The sequence below is a fragment of the Opisthocomus hoazin genome, chromosome 1, assembly GCF_030867145.1.
Source record: "Opisthocomus hoazin isolate bOpiHoa1 chromosome 1, bOpiHoa1.hap1, whole genome shotgun sequence".
Lineage (NCBI taxonomy): Eukaryota > Metazoa > Chordata > Aves > Opisthocomiformes > Opisthocomidae > Opisthocomus > Opisthocomus hoazin.
Genome location: NC_134414.1, coordinates 23057578 through 23080356, shown reverse-complemented (window position 1 = coordinate 23080356; position 22779 = coordinate 23057578). Strand labels below are relative to the sequence as shown.

General features: G+C 37.7%; 1 protein-coding gene across 8 annotated transcripts in view; it reads right to left on the bottom strand.

Moving 5' to 3' along the window:
* The window catches only part of ZMYM2 (zinc finger MYM-type containing 2), a 99041-nt gene that overhangs the window by 21258 nt on the left and 55004 nt on the right, over nucleotides 1-22779 (bottom strand). For 7 of the 8 annotated variants that reach the window (XM_075418870.1, XM_075418879.1, XM_075418863.1 and 4 more), the window contains 4 exons: nucleotides 22183-22298; nucleotides 16264-16380; nucleotides 15514-15664; nucleotides 5034-5206 (listed from right to left, as the gene is read on the bottom strand). In XM_075418870.1, coding sequence (XP_075274985.1) covers nucleotides 5034-5206; nucleotides 15514-15664; nucleotides 16264-16380; nucleotides 22183-22298 — 557 coding nt within the window. The remainder of the gene's footprint in view (nucleotides 1-5033; nucleotides 5207-15513; nucleotides 15665-16263; nucleotides 16381-22182; nucleotides 22299-22779) is intronic. The other variant, XM_075418855.1, reaches the window with a different exon arrangement.

Below are 22779 nucleotides of genomic sequence, written 5' to 3'. Positions count from 1 at the left end.
CAAGTAAGCAAAGAATTGTTTACACTACTGCTCCCTTTGATATTGCTTGCAACTTCCATCCTAGAGTAGTCCTTAAAAACCCCCAGAGCTTTACGCATGCTTAGGAATCCAAAATAAGTCAATCTAACAATATAGCCAGGAGAGGAAGAGGGAAGTTACGGTATTATGCAACGGTATTACGCAACACAAAACATTAATATGTAAAACCATACACAACACTGCAGTTATGCACAAGGCTCTGATGGCCAAAAAAAATTTTTAAAATCTAGTTCTCAACTCCAAAAAAGTAGCAACAGGCCCATTAGTTCAAATTTTTAAAAGTAATTAAAGTTGAGTTCCGTTTCTGCACTTCAAAAGCCCGGCATCATCCTTTAGCAATGTAGGAAATTGAGCTCTTGGTTGTAATTTTCCAATAATTTAAGATGATATATTGAGAGACTTAATTCTAACAGTATAACCAGCTTTAAATTGGGAGCAACTAAAGCTGTGGCTTCAGGATCACCGCACACCGTGTTGCCAGATGCCCCTGCAAGGGCAGGTGGTACTTCTCCCCCCACCCCACCCACCCCCGCCCCCGTGCAGGTGTCCGCAGTAGTGCTTATGCACCTGCAAGGTACACAAGGTCAAGGACCTTACGGCACTGCATTACCCCCATCCTCCCTCAATTTTTGTTACATTTGTCACTTTGACTCATTGCTGATGCTGATCCACAGTCCATTTTGCAGCAGAGATGTTCTCAGTGGGACAAAAGAGCAAGTAGGTTGTGTTCTTGGAAGGGAGTGGGGAAGATGAAAGTGTGGAGTGTTGCCAAAATAGCCTAGATTTGTCAGTTTGGAGAAACTGTGAGTTCACACCTTTAATGCAAATGCATCTTCCAAAGCCACCAAAAGGATGAAATACCGGGGGGTGGGGGGAGGAGTGCAATTCACTTTAATTTTATATCAAGCCCACCTAACACCGATTGTTCAGAATGACAGCTGACCCACGTACAGAAAAGCCCACCTATTCTGACCTGCTGTACACGGCTTGACTATCAAAGCATCACTCTCTGCTCAGTTTTCTCTCTGCTTCAAAGGAGTAAAAAAAAAAAAGAAAAAAAAAGTGATAAATCTTGTCAAATGCAGCAACTATAACCTTCCTGCAACTGTTTTCTCCCTCTCCTGGTTCTGCACTTTTATTTAGGCCTTTGAATAAGTGTATTGCTGTCTCTCCTGGGCTGCTACTAAGGTACTTCGGTGAAAAAAATTTTGGTTTGCTTCCACATGGAAATTACTATTCCTTAACAAGCCCAAGATTCCTTTATAGGGATGTTTCACTTCTCTCCCTACATTTGCTAGACCATAATTTTACTATTTCCGTAATCATGCTTGCAGTCAATATTATCCACCCTTCCATGCACTGAGGTTTCCTACTACCTGCTTACTCCCCTCCCTTCCCTGATCACAAAATAAACAGAAAGCAAATGTGAGAAATCATGATCTTCTGCTTCTTCCTTCCTTCCCCTTTCCATTTGTTTTCATTTGGGGTACAGACGCTATATATGAATTGAATCTCCAAAATGCCTGCCTTCAAGCCATCTCTGTATTCCAAGTAGTCCATCTACACTCTGTGCCCTAATTGCACGTAACCCCTTTGCTACTCATGACTTCTTTTTGGTCCAATTCTTTTCCCAGGTCCAACTTCAACATGTTCAAACAGGCATAGTGATTGGATAAATCATGATATTTGCCCTAAACTTGGTTTAAAAACAAATTTTTCACATGCGCGGTTTTTATTTACATTTTTAATCCTCTAATGACCTGTTCCCGATGTTCTTCATTGATTTGGACTGGTATTAATTTGACCTAATCTCACCTGTCTATTCTGAGTTCAATTCACAATAAGTAGGAAGCAAGAGATGTTTCCAGAGAGTGACTAATTATAAGAGCGAGCAGATTGACTGTTATGAAACGGTACCTACTTGAAATGGAGATGCCCAACTATACGATGGCTAAGTTCAGACAAGAGAAATTCCACAAGGTTGTCTTGCTGCCTTTACCATTTAGATTAATGCTGGCTCCATTGTTTCAAATTTTACCACTGCTGACAATCCTTGCTATCTGAGCTCATCAGCCACAATAATTTTTCTAAGACTGTAGTTCCCCACCTTCTATTTAGTCTTTGCTGAAGACATCTGACCTCCACTGAATACACAGTTATCACTGTACATGCTCAATCCAATCAATACTCCACTGTGGGCTTGAATTACCTGTAAGCACACTTCAGCTGTAGCATTTTCAGCAGTGTTTCACAACGTATATTTAAAGAAACATATTTCTGTGCTGTTCCCACAACTGTAAACTCTTTGTCAAGGTACTTTCAATGCTCTAGAATAAGTAACATCAAATGGTTGAAACTGTCATCAAACGTCAGGCTACTAAATATTTCTGTTGAAATTTCCCAAGTATTTTTCAGATTAACATGCAAACCATGGCATGCTATCGAAGTTTACAGGAGGAGCTCTAATAACTTAGGGAGCTAACCTCAAGACACCAAAAATTTTAACTCTCTTCTCAGAGGCGCATGGATGCCAATACAGTAGAAATTTCCTCAGAACTTGGCACCAGCTGGTAACTGTAGCTGTCACCCAACAGATGATTAGGACTAAACTATTCTTTTACATTTCATTCCCTCATATTAGGTTTGAGGAACACTTCTAGAAGAGTCTGATGTGCTTCTAATACTTCTATATAACAGTCTGTTGTGCTTCTACCACTGCTACCTTCTTCTGGCTTTCCGAGAAGAGAATTCTGGCAGTCAGGGAAGCTCTCCCATAATACTTAATTAATTTTAAAAGTTAAGATGTGTTCCAGATAATACTACATGACAAAGATGTGTCCATAAAAAAAACTAGACAAAGAAGATGGAGACAAACACTTGTTTAATGAACACAATGCTGGTGTTAAAACATCACTAGGTTACTACTACTTATTCCTCTTCAGGTATACATTCATTGAAACTCCAACATAACACTGGACATTGCATAAATGAGACAAAGCTCATACATATGTAACTATTCTTTTAAGAAGCTAACAGACAAAACAGCAAATTAAGTACAAATTTGGGGAGCGGTCCGATCTATTCTGTCTTCCTGTATTTTGAACATTATCTATTTATGGCTAGGTAAGACCGTCAGCTAACAATGCACTACGAAATCTAAGATATCTGGAGTGACTTTTATAACAGAGGGAGAAGTTACCAGCAAGATGCAAAGGAAGAAAAAAAAAAACAAACAACTTTAGTAACACAGTTTCTGAAAACCTATTACATGTCTTCCTCATGTAATAAATCCCAAACTTTTATAGCCAGAACTTAATTAGGCAAATGCTTTAAGAAGTATTTGAAAAAAAATAACAATCAACAATTCAACGTCATGTAACACTAGTTCCACTAGCAAGCATAAGATTCGAAAAGGAAAAATATCTAACGCTTCAGTACCATCAACAGTATCAAAAGCCACTAGTTACCAGCAAGTCAGTTTAGATTAAATTGCTGTTTCATGACATCATGCCTAATTCTCCTGTACTACAGAACCAACAGCATTTCTTCAGCAGACTTAACGGGCCAAAGAAGTTATTGCCTTATCCCACAGATCAGAAGAATAACCTGAAGTCAGAGTTTTCAAGTGGTTCTCAAACCTGAATCAGAGTACAAGCTTCCATAGAAGTTTATGTATCTTGAACTAGTTTGGTACGTGCACCCCCAGTCTATATTCTTTGCTGAATCACCAAGAGATTTCTAAAGCACACCAAAGATTTATTAGGTTCTCTATCAGAAGGCACTTCTCATGCAGGGATAAATTTCACCCCATACCCCAAGTTTTTTAAGGCGTATAGATTAAATATTATTGTATGAAGTTAACATTTTAGTGAGTTTAAGAGTTTTGCAGCCAAGCTTCGTCACCCTATTTTCACAGCAGACAGAAGAAACACGTCTGGTCTTCAGCAGTTTTCTTTCAGGAGTGTCTAACAGGACCCTACATAGATTATTCAGAATAAAGACTTTACAATGTTTGGCTGCAACACTTCCGGAACCAGCCATTCCAAAATATCAGATATATCTTCAGTTTCAGTTCTTTTATGGTAGGTAGATCATCTTGAATTACAGGACTTGCATTAGCCCTCTAACATTTCAAGCTTTTTATTGCTTTCCAGAGATTTTGTAAGGTGATGAATTTTGTACTGTCTTTTCTGCAATTGCATCCACAAGTGTAGATCTTGTTTTGACATTATCAGTGTAGCTTTCCAGGATGTTCACACCAGAGATCAAATATTTTATCCATGGTACTAACTGCAGACTAAACCCAGTCCAATTTCAACTTTATTTCTTTCAAAAAATGAAAACAAAAAACCTCTTAACGTGAACTCTTTGCTGGTTGTGCTTCACAAGGTAGTTAAGCTTCCAAAGATTTAGAAACAGATGCCATCTGTTTGACTTAACCTTTTATTAGAAATCCATTTGGTCTTGCTTTTCTCTTTGGCATCTTTTCCATTGCGGAAATACTGAACAATCAAAGCCTCTGTAGTTCAAACTGTGGGAGAAGGGAAAAGGCAAAAAACGAGGCAAAAACAGGAACAAGAAAAACTTTGCTAACCTAGTTTATCGTCAGTCAACTCAAGGCATCTATCATCCAGCTGCTATTAACAGTGTTTTCACCATTCTGAATACACATTTAAGAAGTTTTGACACGAAAAATACGGTAACAATTGAGGAGAAAAAAAAATGGAATTGTAAAGTAACAAATACACAGTGGTGTCTTGTTTTTCTGTAACTCAAGACTTCCTCGCCAAATGAATTAATAAAATGAGATGGTAGAAATGTTGCTCTAAGATCTACGAAAACTCAAATGATGAAATTAATGCATTTGCTTATTGTGTAGCAAATGCTTTGCTGAAGTAAGCCATATTTGCTTCACAGTCCTTGAGATATCCTCACATGTGCATTTTGGATTTTTTTAATTGTGGAGCTCTCGTCAAAAATTCTGAGTTACTTGCCTTGTAGTACCAGTCCTGAAATTTTTTACAGCACTCTTCACTGCAGAAATCTCTCACTACACCATCAAGTTCCTTAGTTGCTCCCTTTTTGCACAGCTGTGAGCAGTAATTACAAGTAACACATCTCAGTCCTAACCGTCTTGCAAAGTCTTGTTTATATAGCAGCTTGCAGCCTGGAAACAGATTTTAAACATTAGGAACAAAGTAATCTTTATAGCGAGATATCACAGTTAAGAGTTAAATATTGAAAATTAAATGAATACAACAGCAGCTAACAACTGGGGCTTTGGACAAGTTCAGCTTGCATAATAGATTATATTTCAAGACATTTTTACCTGAATACCTTTCCTGCACAACTCTACAGTGTCACGTGATGTCTGCATCTTTTTCAAAACACTACACTTACCAAATCCCTGAATAAACAGTCAGAAAAAACCCATAATTTCATATAGACCCATGCAAAAGCATTGACTTTGAATGACACTGCTCAGTTACATACCCTCAGAACTCAACATACCCAGACAAAGACGAGCAGAAATTTTAAGCTGGACAACACTAGCCACTAAAACAACAGCTATCTTCAAAAATCAACTTATTTCTATTATTACTTTCATTCATATTAATACAAACCACTTCAGACAACTCATTAATTTTAAGAACACTAACAGGTACAAGATGACCTAAGAACTGAGGAGTTTCTTAAAAAATATAACTATAAAGTAAGCAATGATCTGTACTGAGAATAATAATAATGCAATGATAGGACTTTATACATGAAATCTGTGTAGGATTTATATGCAATTAATCTTTTATTTTTTCTTTTCACATCAGGTGGGGTTGTTTTTTTTCATTTGCTATACAGTCATAATTTCAAGGTTGCCATAATGAGAGCTATATTCTTCAATAATCTGATCCTCCCTCAAGCAAATTAGAAGACATTCTAACATATTAAATGCATGAAAAGATGAATACTGTAGCTATTACACAGGCTATTTTGAGAATATAATGTATTTAAACCACCTCAAATCTAATGTCTATTCAGCTGATGCCTAAATCATGTACCATATATCTCTGTAACTGTGCTAATTTTACAGACGAGAACAGTATGAGAAGATGAAGCAGCTGTCTATATTAAACACTGGAGGGAGAAGGTAACATCTACACAGACCTTTAATCTAAGGTACTGCACCTGTTTTTATCATCTCTCAAATATCACAGTACCACCAAGACCAGAACTCAAGTCTTCCACTTGAAGACCACTCTGCAAGCACATATAGCCTAACACATGCAGATGTCTGTACTTCTGGTAAGTAATCAAACTCAGTACGTAATATACATGCTGCACTTCCTCCGGCATACAGAATATAAAGATACTATAGTTATAATGGTAAATACTGAATACATTAAGTGACTTGGCGCTGTTGTCTATTAGGGTAGAATTTCATATGAGTGAAACTGAGATACTATTATAAAATCACTAAAAGCACAAGAATGCAAGTGGAAGCTGCAGCCAACAGCATCTTCCAAAAACAAGAGGTTATTGAGAAATTTTAACCTGCAATGCTACAAGCTTTGCTTACAAATTAAATTTGCTAGCAATGTCAAAACAAGACAATTATAGAATATCATACAAATAAGACACTAGATAATAACTGTATTTTAAACTGGGCTTTTTTTTTAGTTACATATCTGATTCTTTAGCAATAGAATAAAGAAAATTACTAACACACAAAACAGGCAGTGCAGAGGAAAGGGCCAAATCAAGCAATCACCCTTACAGTGCAATTATTTCAGATGTTAAATACACTGTTCTGAAGGAAACAATAATCCTGAAGCGTACGTACAAGTGATTAGTTAAAAGTACCCACTAAAGCACTGAAAATTTCTTGCCAGTATTTTTTCCTGCTGGCGGTACCTCTCATTATTGTATGGGGCACCAGATTCTTCCTTCTTCACAATTCCGAGATAGCTCAGCACCACAATGTATCTTCCCCTTCAGCTGTGCCTTAGAAGAACCATTCAATGCTGCATCAACCTTTCAAGACTGTAGATTAGAAGTACTCTACTAACCAATCAATCACGTAAGCTATGTGCACCTGGCTAAATAGTCTACAAAAAGGAATGGACAAAGTTGACATTCTTGGCTGCTAAACCACAGTGAATAAAATTGAAGAAGATACTGCTGTATCTTCTTATGTATACGTACTTTCTGTACGTAGAAAATGTTATCAGGCAAGAAATTTTCCATTCTAGAGTCAAACATCTCCCAAATCTCTGTGACTCACGGAAAACAATGAGCAGTGAACATTAAGTAATGTGAAACAAAAAGTCCAAAATGCCAGACCTTAAGATGCCTTAAATGCCTGAAAACCATGGGGGTTTTTATCTATGGCTGACTGGAGGGCTTCTTGCTGAAGCAAGGCCTCTACAGAAGACAGAAGATCAATCTTTATAATTCAGATGTTGACAGAAGATTGTTACAACCCTGAAGACTTCTAAAATGGAAGTACAGGCTTTTCTTTCTTCAACATCATGGGCAAAATTCTTCAGATTTGTCTGATCCTTTTTTATGTCTTTGTAGTATCTAACTTTATCCACCTGACCAGGGAACATTTAGTTGCTTCAAGATCTTGTCACTTCAGACAAAGGGAAAACAAAATGCCTTTCTTTTTATAGGTTGTATTTTAGTTAGGTCCTTGATACTCTGTGCATATCTAGGATATAAATTGTTATTATAACACTATGGTTTTGATTGGAACAGTAAGACTTTCTCTGAAGTATGGAAAATGGTATTTGCCTTTGGCAAAGCAGATTCTAAGATCAAACAATTTGGTCTTCAAAGTGCAAAATGTAAATCCTGAACCAACAAAGCAGCAGCATCCATACTGGCTTTGTAGATGCGACCAAGGAGTGGGCTTCAACTGACAGCATAATGTATGTTATGGACGAGTAACACAAAAAGCACTGGCTGTCTGATCTTTCCAACATCAACACTAAAATCCCAAGGCTTTGGCCAGCCCAACTCCCTCAGGGACTTGGGGTTCATGAGTATAAGCACTGCCTAAGACAAACAGCTGACAGCCCCAACATTTTGAACAAAAATATGCAAGTAAAATCCTAAGCTCCTCAGGATTTCTGCTGTAACACCAGACATACAAGTTACAGCATGAGCAGACGGAAATCTCTAGTGCTTTAAAGTGATTCTAAGAGAAAACAGCCCTTAGTAATTTCCAGGAAAAATGTTAAGTGCAGGTCATTTGGTTCAAGCTACACAGGTAATCAATTATGTTCTTTTGCAAACCTCTAACAGAAGACCACCCTGCAAATCAGCCGCCTCAGAGAGAACATTAAGGAGCATTTTCAGATGAAGTTATCTCCAACTAAAAATTTAAACCAGGCAAAAATGTAGTAGACGAGTATCCGCTAAATGAACGTAATATATCCTTAATTACGCTATTAGAATTCTAGCTTCCAGGTAAAACCCAACACAAAACCTATCCCTTCCAACAGCCTTGAACTTTGGTTTCCCACACAAATTGTAGAGAGAGCATAAGCATCTGAACAAATGCAACAGGGGCTTTCTGACAGCACAATGCACAAACAGTTCCTCCAAATCTTTACTTCAGGCATGTTCCAGGTCAGGAGAGCTTCCTTTCTCTTGGCAGTCCCAAGAACTGCCAGGTCCAGCCCTGCAGAGCTACCCATGACAAGAAACACGGTTCACTTGGCTGCCTGCAGACTCAGTGCAAGCGAGCTACTAAGAACCTGACTCTGTTCCACGACCAGCACCCACCTGAACTAGGGGAAGTTCAGTGCATTCACACATCAAGCAGCTGCGAACAAGGAATACTGAACTAGAAACACTGCCTGAGTCCTCAACACTAGTTTCTTTTTACCACAGTGAATAACATCTTTTATAGAATATAATTGTTCCATCCTAAAAGCAATTACTTTTTTTACCTCTGAAAGGCTGTACTTACTAGACTACCTTTCTCCTCCTTCAAGCTACATACAAGACTTGCTGTTCTCTCATCCTGCAGTAACCTCAACTGTTACCCTTTAACAACTTCATCTAGAGAAGAATAACAACAGGCCTGTCGTATCACAAGCCTGCAGTATCAAGAAGCCTGCAGCATCACAAGCTAGGTCTTGAAGATTCCTGGAACTATGCTCCATCAGCATCTTTGTGCTGCTTTCTGTTGCCTCGCTCTGTATTGACTGAATGCAATTGCCACCTCTTACATACCCACATTCCTATCATCCACAATCTCTGGCTTCACAATAAACATCACTATCCTTAGGTAAACAGATATAATGGATCCAATTTGGGGTCCTGCTTGGATGACCATTAAAATAGACCCCATCCTCTCTGAGTAACAGAGAGGCTGTGTATCCCACTTCCTTCCTGGTATTCTGCTTAAGAACCTTTTATGATTTTATTATTCAACTCGACTTTTACACATCCTCAGTTTATCCTGATATTTTCTGATATTAGATACTAGCTCCTTCCTTTCTCCTCCCTCCTACTCCCATCCAGTTACTCAATTTATGCTCGTTCTATGTTTTCAAGTCGATTATTCTTTCAGGTTAATAAGCAGCATCTTTATAAGCTTTCTTCTTCTTGTGCTCATAATCTCACCACCTTAAACTGTCATCACCCCTTATCTGCAACAGCAAATGCTGTATTCGCTTCAAGAACTGTCTCAAACCTCTTCAAAGATACAACAGTGGAATTAACACCGAAGAATGCCGATTTAACAAGGGCCACTGTAGTTGAATAACACACAGGGTTTCACTTGATATTCTTTATCATGTTAGAATTTAGCTCTCCATGAATGAAAAATGTCGAGATTCAGCACAACCTGTACTCAAATTAAAATTTAAACGACGTTACTTTAACAGTATTAATGTCCTCCCTCTACAGACAGAGGGAAGATAAACATATAATCTCTTCCTCAGCATAGTTCTATCCAAGAAGAAGCCAAGAGCCTTCACTTGGTGCTTCTGCAGCAAGGGAGCCTGTTAAGCATTTCATAAGGGATTTTCTGACTTAAATATGCTGTCTTTGTTACCTTATTTTTACCAGTAGAAAAGTATCTTTGAGATTTTACAGTAACAAAATTTGTTGGAATAGTCATCTGCAGCTCAAAGATTTAATACCTGATTGCTACATAAGATGACTTGGCCCAAACGACTGCACTGTGCCAAATGGAGTTCTCTAACGAAAACTGTCACAGCTCAAATTGACGACAGGGACATCCCATTGTAACTTTTGTCCATAACAGTCAAAATAGATTGTATTCGCTCAGAACAACTCAGGCACCTCAAAATGCCTCTGAAGTTGACTTCCACTTTTCTACTAACCCGATTTATGGGAAAGGACTATCTTCCCTCAGTAACAACATGACTCTTGCAATTGCAAAAACGCTTTTTTATGGATGATACATTTTACAGTATTTAAGATATGTTTTGCTTTTCACTTGTCCCCTTCTGTCAGGATATTCTAACTCATCACCAAATAAACCTTCAAAAGAAAGCCACAAGGAAGCTGATATTTCAGGTTAGAATTTATCTTACAGGGTCACTGCCAAAGGAATTGGTCAGAAGCAAAACCAAACTGTCTACCATGGCAGGCCAAAGTTGAAAAGGCACCACAGCAAGCACAAGTTGATGTGGTAGGACACTGTCAGAGCTGCAGAGATGGAGATAACAGCTCTGTGAAACATAAACCCGAGAGCTTCTAACAGAAGATCTTTTATTATGCAAAACAGTTAACTGTGATATGAAGTTTTACATACAATAAATATAATTTTTTTCCTGTAACTACATTCTATGCTACTTACCAGTCCTTGACAGCTTTATGAGGTCCTGTTGCAAATCAGCATGCAGTTAGGAAGTTGTAATTACGCCACAAAATTTTTCATAAAAATAGGTGGTTTACTACTGTCTTTGAAAATTCTGTATGCTAGCCCAAATTCTGTACATTTTATTTTTAAAAGGTGTATCTGTGCCTCTAAAAATAGGTAGTTGATAATGTAAACCATAAAAACCGCTGTGTTTAAACAGTTTCTGTAGCTTTCACATTTAACAATAACGAAACCAAACATGAGGAAGGAAGAGGTTCAAACAGGCTTTGGCAAGCCCTTGGCCCCGGGGAACACAGCAGCAGCCCAGTGCAGCAGGGCCAGCACCGACCTTTCCTCAGTGCAGTTCTCTGCCTACCAATGAAGCCCAGCAACTACAACCAAGTCTTAGCAACACTTCACATCACACATCAGTTTTGAAACCAGTTTGTTAATGTTTCCTTAATGACAGGAATTGCTGTAAATTTCAGATAGTATCTTAAATGGCTGTGAAATATTCATATGTAAGCACCTGTATAAAGTTTAACACACTCAAGTTTAGGCTATTGCCAATATTTATAACGTTTTCATATAAATCTAAATATTAATCAACTAAACATTTAACAGTTTACTGAATAATCCACTGTACGACAGTGGTTGGAAAAATGCCACTCTAAAATCTACACTGCGTTAACTAAACACAGATCTTTCCTAGACATACTCAGTTCTGAAACCACTTAATTTCCTAAATTTCTTTTTCCACTTGTCAGCTGTACAGTATTACAAAAGTGATTATCTACACTTAGATGAAACATTAGAATTGTCTACACTGAGTTTATATTGCAGAATCTGTAATTCCCAGAAACTTATTAGCATACTATCAAGATGATAGTACAGTTGCTAGTTTCATAGCTGTCTTTTATCTGTATTATCCATTTGAAGGAACTCCCAAGCATCAGACAACTGAGTTACTCCACAGCTTACTGACCTTCTCCTTCCAAGAAGCAGACTACTGGATATGAAACAGTGCTATAAAACTCACATCATAAAATTATTACAAAATCTGTGTTATTTAAATCGTAACACTTAGTTCTATTGAAAAGATGAATTAAAAGCAAAATAAGTCTACAAGTAAGAAAAGTGATGGTGATATTCATCATAAAATAGTTCCATTGCTGGACTGCCAAAGACTGATTTGTTCTCCTAGACCCTCAGAAGGGACATACATCAAAAAAAACCCCCAAACTCAGTAACTCGAAGATTTCCTCAGGATTAAGAAGTTGCACAGTCTATCCTCAGTTGTCACTTATGCAACTACACATACATTAAAATCCACAAGCAACTTTCATCTTCTTGCTTTAGCATACACTTCTTATTTAATTTAGATACTGGTATTTTGGAATGAGGCATTCTAGTGGCAAAACACCAGGACAGTTTAATTTCCAAAGCCTCAGCACCAGAGGAACAGATTAAACTCTTTCAACTAGTCCATGCAGGTTGTTCACCCTCCACAAGTTTTGGACAGGAACAGAAGAAGCATACCGTACTCCACGAAAGAACAAAAACCATCTTTAGCACAAATGATAGGTCAGTTCTAATTACACCTTATTGCAATGGAAGTTTCAGCTGCTCGCTGCACATATTTTTCAGTATCTCAAGAGAAAAAAGTAAAGAAACACAGCTGGAATGAAACTGCATAGAGATACTGATCCCAGAGAGTTTAATGTGGGTGCTAGGGTTTGTGTGTAAATACATATGTATGTACATGTGTAAAAACAAAATACCTCCGGCATAAAGAATGTGAGCAGAGGAATGATGACATCTTCCGTACTCTGGCTAGGCAGGCATAAGCAGTCAAGAGGTATTTGTGGTTGATCTTATACACGCTTTCCCATCCATTTGCTTGAAGACACACAAATTACCACTCTTGCAGAAATTTCAACACCTGTTTAACTTCTCTTAATTTTATCTAGAAGGCTTCTTTTATAAATACACACCCGACATTTTCCAGTATTTTCCCTTGAGAATTCAATTTCTTCCAAAAATGCCAATAACTTTTGTGACTGAGCACCTTAGGTTATTTCTTCTTAAATCGTAATACTTTGTCTTCTGGTGAAGAATAATTGCATGGTCAACACAATAATCTATGTTGTTGAAGTTTAACACTTTGCAATATCAAAACCAGCATGGTCTCCATATCCAACAAGTTTATTTGGTACATCTACTAGTTTTTCTACTTTACAAACAGTTGGACATCTTTCTCGAAAAAGGCTATGACATCAAGGAAAAACTGGTGGTGTTTGGATGCCTGGGAAAAGGGGAACAGAAATCTATCACCTCTGATCATGGAACTTCTATTTGCTAACCTCCACTCAGTCCATCTAAAGGCCTGGCCCTCTCCTCCCCATGTCAGATTTAAACACTGTTAACTCTTGGATTCCACTGTTTCTGCAGGAATCAATGACAACTGTTTGTTTTCCTTTAAAATACAGGGTCTAGGCTGTTTCTACAGAGCTTCTGTCCAGGCCAGCAGTATATTTTCATTATTTACACAGATGGCTTTTTTCATATGGACCACAAAGTAGACCTAAGCTACAGCTAGCAGACATGTGCCATATTTAAACAAGTTACATTCTACTTAATGGTGCTTTTTACTACCTTCTTCCTATTACTCAGTGGTTCAGATCATAGAATCATAGAATGTTAGGGGTTGGAAGGGACCTCTGTGGGTCATTTTGCTCAACGCCCCTGCCGAAGCAGGGTCATCTACAGCAGGCTGCACAGGACCGCGTCCAGGCAGGTCTTGAATATCTCCAGAGAAGGAGACTCCACAACCAACCTCCCTGGGCAACCTGTTCCAGTGCTCCATCACCCTCAGAGTGAAGAAGTTCTTCCTCATATTCAGATGCAACTTCCTATGCTTCAGTTTGTGCCTGTTGCCCCTTGTCCTGTCACTGGGCACCACTGAAAAGAGTTTGGCCCCATCCTCCTGACACCCACCCTTAAGATATTTATAGGCATTTATAAGGTCCCACAGATCACCACAGAAAGCCCATAAACTTGTTTTAATGCTAACATTTGGCATATTCATCCCCACAAAGATCATCTTTGCTCTCAAGCTGACAGTCCAACACACGCAAACTCAGGACCCACACCAAGACATCCAGCAATGGATTCTCCCCATTTAGTAACCATATTCATATGTAGGAGAGAATGTTTTCATTTCTTTCCTTCCTCAAAATTTCCAATAGGAAATACAAGTCCTTACTTATTTCAAGCCTCCTCATACAGAAATATATCGACTGAAGTAACAACATGGCATAGCTCGCATTATCAATCTTACTGATTTTGTCATGACAGTCACCAGGCTTATAAATGAGGGAGTCATGAATATTCACAGTAATACCAGCATATACTGTAATCTCCACACCAAAAAAAGTTTTCTCTTGTGTTTGAATATATTCTGTGGAATTGTTTTATTCACAGAAGCAATTTCTAGCTAGATGTTACTGAGCACTGCAACAATACACTGTAAAACTGGTCTTTGCTTTGTCCTTTTCCCTCTCCAGCTATCACTTTGCAGTCCAGAACACAAGAAGAAAGTAATGATGGCAAAGAAACTCCCTTCATCAGAAACCAAGGACTGCAGAGTCCAGAGCTATAAGAGAACAGCATAGAGGGAAGGCAGTCTCCAGCCCCACACTCCACCCCTCTCCAGCTTAACCGGATCCTGCTACAGTAAATTGGCACATCTGCTGTTTAACCTGCTTGGAAGCAGAGACTCTTCAGCAAGGTTTATCACATGATAGTGAAAGCGTTATTATTATAACTCACGAAAAACAATATTCACTATATCCTCCAAAGATAGGTCATCCAAACTCATAGTTTAACTTCTAAGAACAGGATTAAATATCAGTATCAAAGGACAGCTCACCAGAAGTGAAAAGGATAGGTTGTTGCTGAGACTGTATTTTGCTGTTTCTATTAAAACAATCAATATTTTAACGCAACTTGAAAGAATCCTGTGCCCATTATACCTCCTTTTTAGTTTGTTTTCTTATTGAAAATCCAAATCGTTAGTCAGGAAGATTATAATGACAGTAATTGACATACATCAACAGACATCATTCAGTTTATTGCTTGAATAACCATTCTAAGCCCATACAGAAAGAATTTCCACAGTTACATTAGATTTTGAAAATACCGAACAAAGAGAAAACTTGGTATTCCTCAATGCAGTTAGTGTTGGTATAGGCTCTGCTGTACTAACTTCAGAAAAACAATTTCTGTGTAATTTTTTGTGTATATGTATATATGCATGTGTATACATATGTATATATGTATTTACACATAAACACACACTTAAGAGTGTTGCCCACTCTTCCTTTACCGGGAGTAAGTGGTGAAAAACTCAACAAAAGACCATAAATGCAGCTCAGATAAATTAACAGTACATGCACTAATAATAACAGGTACATGCACTTCATTAGTAATAGTGAAGAAACTTCTGTCTCAGCCTCAAGTACAACAGAATGAGTTTTTATCTCAAATTTTAACACTGAATATTAACACAGTAAGTCAACTGCAGTAAAACTACAATGACTGATACCTTATAAAAAAACCAAATACATACATACCTTCACTACAAAATGGTCTTTTGATGCCAGAGAAATTCACCGTCTCATGCAGCGTTTTCTCTTCTTGACAGTATTCACAGTATGTAACTATGCAGTGCAGTTTCTTATAATCATCAGAACATGCTCTGCTGCAGAACTGATACACTTTGTTCTAAATTCAAAGTTGCAAAGCATCACAAACAGGGTTAATGGATAAAATCTTAAGATCTGGAGAGTGCAACTTTAAAGAAGTGTGCTATTACGACACAACTTTAACATGCAAAGTAAACAGAAGTATAAACACACAATGAGGGTATGACTTCTAATGCTAAAAATTAACAATTCTCACTCAAGGTGACACTGAGTGCTATAAATACGTCTCATTTCCTATGAAAATACAAAACAGAAAACATGCCAATCAATCTTAGAATATCCTCTTCAGATACTTCTCTCAGTTCATAGAGAAGTGTAACAATGGTCTATTATATCTACAGTCATACAATAGCTGAAGATGAAAGCAGATTTCAAACTTACAGCTGATCTGAGATATCACATTTTTCTTTAAACTCCAGATACTTTTTAGTTGTTCTTTATGAACAAAGAATTCTGCTTTTATCCATATGGAAGTTAAATGATATTCTACAGAACCAGGCAGATCTTACAAATTCAATTTTTCAAGCGGCAATTAGCGATCTAGAAAAACTGTATTTGAGTTACAGGTTTAAACTTTTAACACTTCATCATTCCAAAATAACACCAAAACCCCCTTACCTCCCATTCCAGTACTTCTGGCTTTGAACAAAAAGAACTTTTGCAATAATTACATTTCAACTGAATATCACTGGGAGAGACGAACTGACCATTTGTTGAAGACTGCACACTGAGAGTCTGAAAAACATAAATACATAAACACAAATCACTAAAAAAGAAAGTTACTTTTAAAATGTGTTTTTCAACTAAGCCTATAGTGTTTGAGAATCTGGGAGTTCATAAACAAACTCAGGAGCATTTCTAGCAAAAGCGCAGCAAGTTAGTCTTTTCCCTTAATTCTTTTTCCCTTGTCATCTTAGGTTTTCCATTCCTGGATCTTTACCCTTTCTTTTACCTTACCTTTCATACGCCTGTTATTTAAGCGTAATTATAAGTGCCAAAACAATAATCTCCTCAAACTGTACACATTAATCATAAAACATTTCACAGCTTGCCTTATTTTGGTCACAAAAGTTCAGACGAAGACCTACAAATAAATATTTTCAAAACCAAACCTCACCAAGACAGATTAGCAACACCTTACTTCAGCATACCACTTGAAAATACAAACACTAAAGTAAAAGGCCTTCAGTGACAAACCCTGCATCTACTCAGATTAAGAGAAAACTAGCTAATAGTGCTAGCTGGCCTCATTCACCATGGCAGGAAGATGCAATCATTCCTACAGCCAACCCCTAAACAATTAATGGTTTTCAGACCGAGTAAAATACTATAGATTGCATGTGTAGGTATGAGAATTTAATTCTGTAACTAAATAAATCATTTCATGTGTTTCTGAGGCAATCAGTAGATACAGAACTTAATTTTACAGTATCTGTAGTCTTTCAGCAGGACTTCATGCCTACACAACATAAGCCTTTTGCATGTTCCCTAGAACAAGCAACAACCATCAGCGTATTACACATGCGATGTTCAGGACAAAATTTGAATTAGTAGTGATCACAGTTGCTTGAAGAATCCAGAGGACATATTTCTTACAACCATCTTCTCAACAAACTTTCCCACCCTGTTTGCAACAAGACATATTTAAAGATGACAAGTTCTCTTCAGACACATTTGTTACTACCTCTCCACCTTGTAACAGTGAAAAAGTAAAACATTTCTGTTACAGGATACTTTTCTTCAGACTGACATGTTACCAAGTGCTCATCCACATTAAAAAAAAAAAAAAAAAAATTGTGATGAGACTGATTACTGATGTAAACCCTCACATAAGTGGACCGGCACAGCTGAGTGCTAGCTAGCAATGCAAACAGGATCATTTTATGCAGATGCACCAATTCTGTATCAATACGAGTTTGCAGACATTAATGAGTGTTGCACATTTCCCAATCACGGACAGGACCTGCGAACGAAGCACCACACATAGCAGAAAAGATGGCCCCTTTATCCACTGTCCCATAACAACACAGTCTGATGCCCACATACAGTACTGTCATATTTATCCCTCTATATCCAGCAAACAACACTGTGGTTGTGAGAGGTTTGCTAGATAGTGGCTGCTCTAAACACGCAGCTGAAGACTTGTACTAGCATGGGAGCCACAAGGGTCCAAACTCTGCATTTCTGCATTTGCAGGCTTCCTCACAAAGCAAACACCACGCTCAACCCGTGCTGCCATATGGGTCATGAAAACACAACGAAGGTCCTACAAGTTGTGACTGAAAACAAAAAGACATCAAGCAGCAAGTATACCCACCACTTCCAGTTCAGGAATGAAGGAAATGTTAAAGAACTAGCAGTTGTGACAACCTGTACAGAAACACTGAAGACAGAGGGAGGACCGAAGATGAAATATGTTAAGTGCTCATCACATGAAAAGCAACTGTATTTTCTGATATCTGTAATTACCTTTAAATATGAGACCAAAGACCCTATTACGAAGGCTACAAGTTAAAAGTAAAACATGGGTTTTTGTTGTTTTCGGCTGTATGGCAACGTTAGCTTCTTTTATTTCTTTTCCCAACTTTTTGCTGTGGTAGAAATTCAGACCCTACATAGTCGAGGGTGCTGGTAATTGAACAACAAAAGCTAGAGATGTAAGAACTCTGGAGTTTTAGACTGTTTGAAATTAAAACTTCTTTTAAAGAATATTTACATCTAACTGCAGATAAAAAAAAATCTAAAGTATTACTGCTTCTAAAACAAAAACAATGTTTTTTTATCATAAACTCCTAAGGTCAACTAAGTATTTTCCCACAGAAATCAGTAGAGAACTGATTTTGTATTACTGAAAGCTCTAAATCAAACAGAACATCGCTGTAAAACCAACAGTTAATGACAACGTGATTTTGTATGCCTCCCGAAAGTTTCTCTTAAGCACTACCTCTGTATAATATTTTAATGAGTCAAGATAACATGCACATAGTATTTTCATAATCTTGCTTTGCCTCTAACTTACAAGATGCTTAGAATAGAGAATATCTTTAGGAATTATTTTAGAGCATTATTACACACAGAGAATAATGCAGCAAAAAGATCATAAATTCATTAAAAGCTTTCACAGGTCACCCTGAACAGCAAGGTTTTATCGATGTTGTGCTTTTATCAAAGATATCTTTGAAATCATACATACATACATACACACACAAGTGTTGTTTTGAGTATCTTCAATTAAATCAAAAAATAGTTATGTTTAATCTGACTTTTCTTGAGCCCGTCCTGAACAACAAGGGCATGGAAGTGCGAAGCAAAGCAAAAAAATCACTGTAAAGCCCTTTTCAGCCTTCAATGAAACCATCTCAAACTGCTCTAAACTGCCAAGTTGCTAATGACCGGGGGCAGGCACAGCCAAGGACTCTCCCAGGATGACCAGCGTGGTAGCACAGCTTCTTGTCTGCCACCACAGCATAAGCAACAGAGGGGTTATCTTTGTGCACAGCAACACAAAATCAAATTGTGGAAACACTTCTGAACATAAACGTGTATGTGGAAGGGCTAGCAGGCAGCCAGACTGCGGTCAGTCTTCCTCTAGCTGAGAAAAAATAACTTTGAAGGAGTCAAGTTGTTCTCAATATGAAAAAGAGAAGCAAATACGTACAAGGAATCTTCTACATACAGTCATCCACTAGGACTGTTCCACAAGCAAAATCAAGGGCACTAAATTAAATGGGGAAGGAACCATACACGCCCCTTACACTCATGCACACACAGACCTTCCAGCCTCAGCATGGAAGCCTCAATTATTTTTATTATGATCAAATTTGGAAAAGTATTTCTGTAGAAAGCATGCCAAGCTTCCTCCACACTTCCCACTGCAACATACTCCTTTTTTTTTAAATATATGTGTGTGTCTGTGCGAGAAAGAGAGACGCAAGGTATATAACACATAATACTTACAGACACCATAATGATAGTGAAAGAGAACACAAGACTAGTGAACAACCAGAGAGCAACCTGCTAAAAACCACTGTACTTATAATTCTTATACATACTGGTCCTACAACTCGCCAGATACATCCACAAATTTGGGGGTGGGGTGGGAGGGGAGACACCAAAGCTTTAGCACAAATTTTCTGAAATTTTGCACAGACTTATGTTTTGCAATACAGCTTGTGCTTTGAGATACTTCTACATTTTCTAACTTTCGGAAGACACTTGTACTACATTCTTCATGTTCGTAATAAATTAATTAGCAGTTTATTTTTCCTTATGCGACAAGTTCAGAGCAAGATCTTCAACTGATCCAGTAAAGGTACCGATGGCAAAACTGGCTTAAAACAGTAGAACTTTGGAACAGTTCTGTCCTTAACTCTGCAATAACATCCTCCAAGACAGAGCATGAAAGAAGACAGGATACAGTCACGCTATTCTAACACCAACTACCCAACAAAAATCACATCAAGCAGGCTATTCTCCCTCTTTTATCCTCTTTCTTACAAGGACGAATGCCCTTGCAAGCTGCCCACACAAAGGAGAATATAGATATGGACATAAGTTGCACAACAAGCAGCTCAACTGAATCTTTCGAGTATTTGAATACAGTGAAACAACAGTTAGCTAGAAACAAAGGGTTATTCATAAAATGACAATCAACCCTAAACTGCTGTAAACAAATTGGGAATTTAAATATTCCAACACATTTGTAAACCAAAAGGGCTAAATTTTTTGCACAGTAACTGAAAGACCAGCTATTCTGTTCTGAGAAGGGTAACCCCTAACAAAGAAAAACGTATAAAAAGAATCAGCAGAGTAAGTGATGAATATAATGCCCAGAAGATTAAAACAAGTTATCTGCATTAGTAAACAGTGAAAAATATGGAGCGCCATAGCAAATCAGCCATTTTTTCCAAAAGATCATTGCAGAAAGTATTGCAATTGACCAAATGGATTAAACTGTTTTCTCAATTTAGATTCAATCCTTTATGTGTCACTTGGGTATAAGAAAGCCTCAAGGGAACAGTTACAGTCCATTGCTCACATTGTGATATACCGTCCTTTCCATCTCAGTACTGAATGAATGGAACAGAGAAGCTGTTCTCATACATCAACTCTTCTCTAATGGCAAATATATTTCCTTCTTCTAGGCAGTGAATATACGAAAACTACCGAAAGTCAGAATCCTACAGAGATGTCTGAGCAAACTAACTGGAAGCAAGTGACCACCTACCCGTTCTTGGTCTTTATCGAGAACCCACAGACACAGAACTCACAGTATGGCTGCTCCAATTAAACTCCACTACAACACCGAAGAGACTGATCTACATGTAGCACAAGCTGTAACAGAAGCATCAGCTATATCTCAGATCAGAAATCCAGCATCAACCGATCTAGTAGTTACATTCAGTAATGTTGCTTAATGTTGACTTATCTGCCAATCCAAGAAGGCCCAGGCTGGATTTGTTGTTTACTAGCTCTATTTTTCTCACTCAAATAGCAGAAAGGTTTTGTTCCAATACCTCTCGGGGCTGCAATCAATTATAAGACCATGCAGAACAAAACAGCTACCAAATGAGTTTTCAAGAAGCATTACAGATGTGTCATTATATAGTAACAACCTGCACCTATTTTGTTAATCGGTTCCACTGACAGACATCTACTACATGGGTTAGGAGGGAAGCACAGAACAGGGCTACATGATGGAGGTCCTATCCAGGGTATATTAAGGAAGCAATCAAGAGCTTTGTTTGATTTCCAGTTGACAGAAAGCACCCAAGTTTAATGACAAATGGGAAAACCCTATATGGGTGTAACTGTTCAACAACACATGAGAAGGCAATTATCAATTAGACAGTGTACACGTAGGAAAACTGTTTTCACATAAAAATTGAAACACTTTCTTCAAAAATGTTCTTTGATCACCTAGAGATTAATCACTACAACACATTTTACATATGCTTTAACCTTACATCATATTACAAATATGACATTTTCAAAAAGCACAGCAGCGCCGTCCAGTGTACCTATCATTAGGCTTGCAACATTCTGGTTTCTGGACATAATTTAAACATCTCATTTTGTCCATAAACATTCCAATGGCTTAGACTCTAACCTGTTGTTTCAGAGACAATCACTATTCCCCATGTCACACCTTTGTTAGTACATGAGAATTTTGTTACTGTATTTAGTATACAAGAGATGAAATTTGTTGGTCTTCAACGCAACACAGCAAAGCTCATCCCTAAAGAGGGTGGGGTGGTAAAAATAAGATGAGCAGTGATACTGCTTTGCATATTCTTACAGTATCAAGGAGAAATGGGTTGCTATTATCCCATTTTCTAAGCTTAAGATAGCAGTTAGTGTTATCATTATGAAACAGTACTTTGATCAAAGAAATGGTTATGAGCCAGAAGCATCTGCTATGTTAATTATAACTCATAAACATGTATATACAAGCAAGTTAGCTTAATATGCAAATACTTAACACAAACACAGGTATACAAATATTTAGGGAGGAAAAGATTTAACACAACAGCTAACCTGAAATTTAGCTACACAACTGGAACTGCAAAAGTTGTACAGTATTCCATCAGGCATTGTGGCTTGATACTGAGGTAAAGAGTTTCGTTTACAAAAGTGGCAAATAATTCCCATACCTAAAAGAAAAATGTAGTTTACAAACAAAATAAACACAAAATAATAGCGCGAAAAAAAAAGCTGGATTACAGGTCAGCTCTTCCCACCATTTCAACGTAAAAAGATCAGATTTGTGTTTTCCAGTCAGCTTCTAAAAGTCACATAAGAAATTGCAAAGGTTTTGCTGAATTACTCCATTAAAGATCAGCATTAAATATGAAATAGCACCGTCTTCTACAAAATTCACTAGAGCATTTTCAAGTTCGCTGAATTGAGATCTATGCCTGCTTTGCATATTGAAGAACACACGTTTTGAGTTATTTACCAGTTCCTTTCACCCAGATTAAAAATTTTACCTAGAGAATATCTGTATACATCATAGCTACCTCTATCCTTTTCCAGTTGTTGCTTGAGGATATAAAATGGGGTGGGGTTGCATCACAGACAAGAGAATATTAATTCACATGCATGAAAACTGCACTATCTCTCTGTGACACATCA